This window comes from Cebus imitator, unplaced genomic scaffold (genome assembly GCF_001604975.1).
Source record: "Cebus imitator isolate Cc_AM_T3 unplaced genomic scaffold, Cebus_imitator-1.0 Scaffold8, whole genome shotgun sequence".
NCBI lineage: Eukaryota > Metazoa > Chordata > Mammalia > Primates > Cebidae > Cebus > Cebus imitator.
Genome location: NW_016107323.1, coordinates 7890818 through 7899909, shown reverse-complemented (window position 1 = coordinate 7899909; position 9092 = coordinate 7890818). Strand labels below are relative to the sequence as shown.

At 48.3% G+C, this 9092-nt stretch overlaps 1 protein-coding gene across 2 annotated transcripts in view; it reads right to left on the bottom strand.

Annotated features, from left to right (window-relative positions):
- CCDC63 (coiled-coil domain containing 63) overlaps positions 1-9092 on the bottom strand; it is a 50385-nt gene that overhangs the window by 17825 nt on the left and 23468 nt on the right. For both annotated transcript variants that reach the window (XM_037743432.1, XM_037743435.1), the window contains 2 exons: positions 8462-8643; positions 5815-6035 (listed from right to left, as the gene is read on the bottom strand). In XM_037743432.1, the coding sequence (XP_037599360.1) occupies positions 5815-6035; positions 8462-8643 (403 nt within the window). The remainder of the gene's footprint in view (positions 1-5814; positions 6036-8461; positions 8644-9092) is intronic.

The window sequence follows — 9092 nt, the reverse complement described above, 5'->3', positions numbered from 1 at the left end:
GAAAGAAAGAAAGAAAGAAAGAAAGAAAGAAAGAAAGAAAGAAAAGCACAACCAAAAAAATAAATAAATAAAAATGTTGGAAGTTGGAAGGAAATATTTCAGAATGTCACCCGTCTCAGGCAATGGGACAGCTGGTGGCTTAAAACCCCTTCCATCCTCAGTTGCTTTCCAGCTTTTCTACAGTGAGCATGTCTTTGTCCTGTAAAAATTTTTTTACGAAATTAGGTCTTACTATTGGAAATCAGTGCTCTCTGGACTAATTCAACAGGCGTTTGCAGCTCTATTGGAGTCCCAAAAGGCACAGTTCTGTAACTTTAACAAAGAGCTTGGAAGCTACTATTCTGATCCAAGCATCACTCTACAGATGGGTAAACTGAGGCCCAGAGAGGGGAGCACTAACCCATCTTAGACACATTATCATGACTCTAAGGAAGAAGGTCCCCTTATGGGGAGGGTGAGAAATCAAGACCAAATCAGCTTAGGAACATTTTCTTATCAGGTCAGTGTATCCAGCCGGGGTCCTCACACCCCTCTGCTAGGGCTTGTCCTCAATGTCCCACTGGCACCCGTGAAGTCAGCGCCCTGCTCACTTCCAGGCCTGCTTGCAAAGACCTTCCCTGCAATACCGCAGATGGCCGCCAGAGGACAGTGATGGCGCGCCTGAACCTCGGGTCGCAAACGCAAAGGCCCGCTGAGCTCTGCGGGCGCTGGAGCACTTGCCTTGCTGCTCTCGGTGAGCTAGGAGCCAGCGAGTGGCCCGGTTTGTAGGAAGTCGGATTCCCGTGGGAACGTGGGCGGGAGTTGTCAGATCTGATTTTCCACGAGAAACCAGAAATTCAGATTTTCATGTGCAATATCCTGGTTTTTAAATCACTGCACTAAGAATTTAACTTGGTGCAAGTTATTGTTAAGTTTAAGAATTTAAACTTAACAAGAATTTAAATATTCTTGTTAAGTTTAAGAATTAAACCCCATCTCTACAAAATATACAGAAGTTAGCTGGCTGTGGTGGTGTGCATCTGTTGTCCCAGTAACTCTGGAGGCTGAGATGGGAGGATCACCTGAGCCCGGGGAGATCGAGGCTTCAGTGAGCCAAGATCATGCCACCGCACTCCAGCCCAGGTGACAGTGTGAGACCCTGCCCTAAAAAAAAAAAAAAGAAAGAAAAGAAAAAGGGAAAGGAAAACCAAAAAAGAAAGAAAGGAAAGAAAAAAGGAAAGGAAGGAAGGAGGGAGGGAGGGAAGGAAGGAAGGAAGGAAGGAAGGAAGGAAGGAAGGAAGGAAGGAAGGAAAAGAAAATGTTGAAATTGGAAAGAAATATTTCAGAATGTCACCAGTGATTGTCTCAGGCAACTTGGGGAGGTGGAGGAGACCAAGCAAAAGAAAAAAAGAAGGCTGGGACAGGGCGCGGTGGCTCACGCCTGTAATCCCAGCACTTTGGGAGGCCGAGGCGAGCGGATCACAAGCTCAAGAGATCGAGACCATCCTGGTCAACATGGTGAAAACCCATCTCTACTAAAAATACAAAAATTAGCTGGGCACGGTGGCACGCGCCTGTAATCCCAGCTACTCAGGAGAGTCACTTGAACCCGGGAGGCAGAGGTTACAGTGAGCCAAGATCACATCACTAACTGCACTCCAGCCCGGCAACAGAGAGAGACTCTGTCTCAAACAAACAAAAAAATAAAAAGGAAGAAGAAGAAAAAAGGAAAAAAAGAAGGCTGGCCTCAGCCAGTTTATGAGACTCCACCCCAGCCCTCTAGGGAGGGGTGAAGTCAGATGTTACAGTCCTGTTATTAATTTTAAAAAAAAGTTTTAAACCTGATCCCTTAGTTTGAGCAAAGGTGCAACAAGAAAGCAAAAAGGTATAGTGCCAGTCCCCTGCCGTCGTCCATCCCACCCCCACTCCTTCATCCAGGCCTGCTCCCTTTCCTGTTTTATATACCAGTGTTTCCCCATAATATGGGATTAAACAAAAATGTTTTTCATGGCTGGGCTCGGTGGCTCAGCACTTTGGGAGGCTGAGGCAGGCGGATCACCTGAGGTCAGGAGTTCGAGACCAGCCTGGCCAACATGGTGAAACCTTGTCTCTACTAAAAATACAAAAATTAGCCAGGTGTGGTGGCAGGTGCCTGTAGTTCCAGCTACTCAGGAGACTGAGGCAGGAGAATCGCTTGAACCCCGGATTGCAATGAGCTGAGATAGTATCATTGCAGTCCAGCCTGGGTGACAGAGCAAGACTCTGTCTCCAAAAATATTTGTAGCCTTTTAAATAAACATTTGAAACTTTTATTATAAAATGAATTTGGACTTGGAGGACTCCTCTAGTCCAAGTATGTGTGCCATTCTACAGATTGAGAGACTGAGTCCCAGAGCGGCTGCACTTGTCCCAGTGCGGGAGTTGCTGTGTGACTTCGGGAGGAAAGGAGAGAGCAGCCTCAAGGTGAATGGGAGGTCAAGGTCACTTCTGGGGAAGAACCATTTCCTGTGCCTTCCTCATCGTGGAAGGAGGACAGAGTGGCATCAGGGTCTGTGCCTTCCTCCTCCCGGGAGGAGGACTGAGGGCAGCAGGGTCATTTGAGTCTGTCCTCCCTGCTTCCGGTACACCTCCCACCCTGCACCATCCCCTGTCCTGCCTGGGACCTGCAGGGCCTGCACCTACGGGCTCCCTTGCGCTTGGCTGCTGTGGGCCCAGCCAGTGAGAGGCCCAAGAGGGAGATGAAGGGTGTGAGGAGAGGGAGGTTGGGGTGTGTGCCACCCACTGGGCCTGTCCCTAGTTTGGCTGCACCCCTCCAGGAAGGGCGGAGCAGCCGGCCACCTCCCCATTCCTCTCTCCAGGTTCCAAAACCACTCCCTCCTCTGACCTATTCTGGAGCTCCGGCTGTTCCTGCATGCTCCCTTCTTCATTTCCTTAGACCGCTAGAATCAGTCCCTTTTTAAAAACTCTCCTCGGCCAGATGTGGTGGCTCAAGCCTGTAATCCCAGCACTTTGGGAGGCCAAGGCGGGCAGATCACGAGGTCAGCAGTTCGAGACCAGCCTGACCAACATGGTGAAACCCCATCTTTACTAAAAATACAAAAATTAGCTAGGCATGGTGGCATGCGCCTGTAATCCCAGCTACTTGGGAGGCTGAGGTAGAAGAATCACTTGAACCTGGGAGGTGGAGTTTGCAGTGAGCCAAGATCGCGCCATTGCACTCCAGCCTGGACAACAGAGCAAGCCTCCGTCTCAAAAAAAAAAAAAAAAACTCTCCTCAGTTTATCCATTTTATTTTTGTTTTTTGGTGGTTTGAGGGGATTGAGGTTTTGTTTGTTTGTTTGTTTTTTGAGAAAGAGTCACCCTCTATCTCCCAGGCTGGAGCACAGTGGCGCCATCTCGGGTCACTGCAAGCTCCACCTCCTGGATTCAAAGGATTCTCCTGCCTCAGTCTCCCGAGTAGATGGGATTGCAGGCGTGGGCCACCACACATAGCTCATTTTTTGTATTTTTAGTAGAGACAGGGTTTCACCATGTTGCCCAGGCTGGTCTCAAACTCCTGACCTCAGGTGATCCACCCACCTTGGCCCCAAAAAGCGCTGGGATCGCAGGTGTGAGCCACCACGCCTGGCCAATGCACCCATGTTGGCTGTGCTGTCAGTTTCCTGTGACTATCCTAACTGATAAAATCAGCTTCACTGCATTTCTGCAGCCACCTGGACTGTTATTATTGTCTACAATAGTTTTCTGTAAATCAAGGCATTCTGTTTATTGTATTGTTTATTATTCTTTGTTTACCGTTATTATTACTTACTACCATAAGTAAATATCCATTAAATCACACGTTTGCTCTACAAGCTCTATTATTCCTTTAAAAATTAATTCATCACTAGTCAATTAAAATGTTTTCACCTGTAGTCTAGCTGCAGCCCATTTGCACATGGCCAGCGTACAGCACATGCCCCACATTTGGGAACCAGTAACATACTGCAAAGGAAAGCAGCTCCCCTGGTCACATAAGCAGAGGACACGGCCCTCAGAGGAAGGCGTAATGAATTCCCAGAGGAGGCAACGCTTGTGCGGGGCAGGACTAATGAGCAGGATTCCATCAGAAGAGAAGGGATGGGACGGAGCGGGAACGGCACGGGGAAGGCACTGGAGGAGGGAACAGCACGGGGCAGCTGGGACTGGTGGCAGCAGAGGGTGTCCTAGGGGTCATAATAGGATCTGCGTTGGCAAAAGCAGGTAGAAGCCAAATTTTGAGGGGCTGGAATATCACACTAAGGGGTTTAGACTCTATTCCATGCAGACAGTTCTAAGGGATGTTTATTTATGTACTGGGGTGTAAGTACCCCAGGAAGCCAATGACATTTGGGAAATTATAGGTTCAACAAAGATAGGCAGGTTTCCTTGCTACAGGACTTATCAGGGCCTTTACTATGCTCATGTGCATCAGGTCTTGCCAAGATGAGAATGAGTTCTCTCTCCTCAATTCTATGCAGCTGTCAATTAACAAGGGTCAGGAAAAGGGCCAAATAATAAATACTTTCAGGTTTACAGGTCTCTCTTGCATATTTCTCTCTCTTATTTTTCTTCTTACAATCCTTTAAAAATGTAAAAATCATTCTTAGCTCATGGGCTGGACAAAAACAGCCATGGACTATAGTTTACTGAATGCCGGTTTATAAAACACGCCATGGATTGTAATGTCACTATTGGGTTGGGGGACATGAACACATTAAATGTATGCATCTATTGAAAGACAGTTACAGGCCGGCACAGTGGCTCCTATCTGTAATCCCAGCACTTTGGGAGGCCGAGGGGGGCAGACCACTTGAGGCCAGGAGTTCAAGACCAGCCTGGCCAACATGGTGAAACCCTGTCTACAGTAAAAATACAAAAAAAAAGTAGCAGGCATGGTGGTAGGCACCTGTAGTCCCAGCTACTCCGGAGGCTGAGGCAGGAGAATCGCTTGAACCCAGGAGGAGAAGGTTGTAGTGAGCCAAGATCACACCACCGCACTCTGGCCTGGGTGACAGAGCAAGACTCCTTCTCAAAATAAATACAAATAAAAAGCAAGGGGACACTGGACACAACAGTTCACACTTGTAATCTCAGTACTTTGGGAGTCCAAGGCAGGAGGATTGCTTGAGGTCAGGAGTTCAAGACCAGCCTGGGCAACATGCAAACTCCCAACTCTACAAAAAATACAAAAATTAGCAGGACATGGTGGCACACACCTGTCGTCACAGCTACTCGGGAGGCTGAGCTGCATGGATCATTTGAGCCCAGGAGGTGGAGGCTGCAGCGAGCCAACATCGCACCACTGCACTCCAGCCTGGGTAACAGAGTGACACCCTGTCTTAAAAATAAAATTAAAAATAGGTCAGGCACAGTGGCTCATGTCTGTAATACCAGCACTTTGGCTGGCTGAGGTGAACGGATCACGAGGTCAGGAGAATGAGACCATCCTGGCCAACATGGTGAAACCCCGTCTCTACTAAAAAAAATACAAAAAGTAGCCGGGCATGGTGGCGGGTGCCTGTAGTCCCAACTACTCAGGAGGCTGGGGCAGGAGAATCGCTTGAACCCAGGAGGCAGAGGTTGCAGTGAGCTGAGATCGTGCCACTGCACTCCAGCCTGGGCGACAGAGTGAGACTCTGTCTCAAGAAAAAAAAAGTAATAAAATAAAATAAAATGTAGGGAACACTGGAGGAACACAGCAGTGCTGGCCAAACCACCTCTGGGACCTCTCACGGAGCCTTCCTGGAGACTGCTCTGGGAAAGTGGCTGTGGACGCAGAGGCCCCAGGGCCTGACAAAGCAGAGCCACCCTGACCTGGATTCGCTGGGTCCTCTTGTGCATCATCTCCATGTCGTTGTTGAGCTCTGTGACATACGTGAACCGAGCAAAATTCTTCTCCTCCTTGGCCAGAAAATCTTCAATGAGCTGGTTCAGGTTCCCACCCTCAGCCAGCTTCAGCAGCCGGAGGTGGGCCACCTCATAGCTCTCAAAACTCTCTCCCTTGCTCTTCTTGACATGCTTCTTTGCCTTGAGAGCTAGAAAAGGAAAAATCAGTCACGGTGACATTCAAAAGGAAGCGCCTCAGATCCGTGCCAGGCAGATAGTCATGTGATCAATATTATTATTATGGCCAGGCACGGTGGCTCATTCCTGTAATCCCAGAACTTTGGGAGGCCGAGGCGGGTGGATTACCTGAGGTCAGGAGTTCAAGACCAGCCTGGCCAACATAGCGAAACACCATCTCTACTAAAAATACAAAAATTAGTCATGTGTGCACATGCCTGTAATCTCAGCTACATAGGAGGCTGAGGCAGGAGAACTGCTTGAACCCGGAAGGCAGAGGTTGCAGTGAGCCAAGTTTGCGCCACTGCACTCCAGCCTGGGCAATGGAGCGAGACTCCATCTCAAAAAATATATACATAATTATTATGATGATGATGCCTTAGAGATGAAGCCAGATGTTTCCAGGAGATAGAGCAGGAGCTTCACCCATCACTCATTTTACAAACATTATCTTGTGAAGCATTTACTAAGAGCCATACACTGTGCTAATCACTGCTGATACAAAATCCCTATCCCGGCTGGGCACGGTGGCTCACACCTATAATCCCAGCACTTTGGGAGGTCAAGGTGGGAGGATCACTTGAGCCCAGGAGTTCAAGATGAGCGTGGACAACATAGCAAGACCCCACCTCTACAAAACATTTAAAAATTAGCCAAGTATGGTGGTGAGTTTCTGGTTAGTCCTAGCTACTCGGGAAGCCAAGGTGGGAGGACGGCTTGGGCCTAGGAGATCAAGGCTGCAGTGAGCTATGACTGTCACACCACTGCACTGCAGCCTGGGAGATACAGCAAGACCTGGTTTCTTTAAAAAAAAAAAAAAAAAAAAAAGGATCTTTTAGGCACACTTGACCACATGACCTTCTTACAGGTTGCCACTCCACACTGTTCTGGTGAGGCTCAAGCGATCCTCCCACCTCAGCCTCCCCAGTAGCTGAGACCACAGGCAAATGCCACCATGGCCGGCAGCTTATGCCAAACAAACACCTGCTTTTCCTCTGGAAGTCTGGGATTTTGGTATGTGCTAGGCAGAGACGTCTACATGACTAGCCCCCAGTAAGAATGTGGGGCACTGAGTCTCTAGTATACCCTACTATAAAACAACCCTTTTATTTTTTAAGAGACAGGGTCTCACTCTGTCACTCAGGCTAGAGTGGTGCCACCATAGCTTGCTGCAACCTCAGACTCCTGGACTTAGGATCTGCTTTCTTCTACCCCTCAGCGCCTTGTCACCATCAGACCTCCTGGGATCAAGCCATCCTCCCACCTCAGACTCCTGAGTAGCTGGGACCACAGGCATGTACCATTATGCCCAGCTAATTTTTTTAAAATTTATTATAGAGATGGGGTCTTGCTCTATTGCCCACATTGGTCTCAAACTCCTGGCCTCAGGTGAAATTCCCCCGCCTTGGCCTCCCAAAGCACTGGGATTACAGGCATGAGCCACCATGCCCAGCCTACTAGATAACTCTTGACATGTGTGATCACAGTTAGATCCTTGAAGGACCACGTGTGCTCAGTGTAAGTCTGCTTGGAAGCTTGCGCCCAGTTTCCTCCAGACGTCGGCCCACCTTCTCCCTGTGCTGATCTTGCTTGGCGCCTTTCACTGTAACGCATCCCAGCCATGAATGTGCTCCTGTGCTGAGTCCCGCATGATATTCTAGTGATTCATCAAACCTAGAGATGAACCTGGGGACCCTGACACACAAATCTCCCCCTAAGCAACAGAAAGAGAGGCCCAAATGACGCATGCTGTTAGTTAGGGTTGGCAGATAAAATAGAGGGTTCCCAGTTAAATTGAATTTTAGACAAGTGTATTTTTAAGTATAAATATTTCCCACTTATAAACACCAAAAAATTTTATCATAAGTATGTCCCAAATACTGCATGCTTATCCTAAACATTTATTTATTGTTTATTTGATATTTAAATTTAACTAGGCATCTTTTTTTTCTTCTTCTTCTGAGACCGAGTCTCACTCTGTTGCGCAGGCTGGAGTGCAGTGGCACAATCTTGGCTCACTGCAACCTCCACCTTCCGGGTTCAAGTGATTCTCCTGCCTCAGCCTCCCAAGTCACTGGGATTACAGGCACTTACCACCATGCCCAGCTAATTTTTTTATGTTTTTGATAGAGATGGGGTTTCACCATGTTGGTCAGGCTGTTCTCAAACTCCTGACCTCAAATGAGCAGCCTGCCTCAGCCTCCCAAAGTGCTGGGATTACAGACATGAACCACCACAGCTGACCTTAACTAGGCATCCTGTATCTTTATTTACTAAACTTGGCAACCACAATGAGACTTGGACACCTTCACTTAAAGAGAGAGAGAGAGAGAGAGAGAGAGAAGAAGAGGGCAGGAAAGAGAGCGAGAGAGCACGAGCTTGCTCCAGGAGAGAATACCTTCCTCCCTTTTGGCCTGCTCCTCGAATTCACTGCGGTCATTCAGCTTGACGAGCAGAAAGGACTTAAGCTTGTTCTCGTGGGCATAGAGACGCTCCAACTCTCGGATCTCCAGGTTGTACTGAGAGATGTCCTTCTTCTGGCGGTCCTTCATGGCAGCCATTCGAGCCATGGCCTCCACCCTGGGCAAAGAAGTTACAGAGCTTGAGCATCTGAGGCTCCTCCCCTCTGCTTCCCTTTCCCTGCCAGTCCAGAGGGACCTCCTGCCTAGACAATGACTATCATTTTTATTAATCATAAAGGTTTCTGGGTGTGTAAAAACAACCCTCCTTATCTGAACAGCAGGAGCTGTAAGCTCTAGATCACCCCCAGAAATGATTTTCCTGTCATTATCATCATCATTGCCTTCATCATCACCACTATCATCATCACCACCACCACCATTATCAACATCACCATCACACTATCACCATCACCATTATCACCATCATCACTACCATCACCATCATCACTGTCACCACCATCATCACCACCACCACCATTATCACCATCACCACCACCATCACCACGACCACCATCATCACCATCACCACCACCACCATCACCACCACCATCACCACCACCACCATCA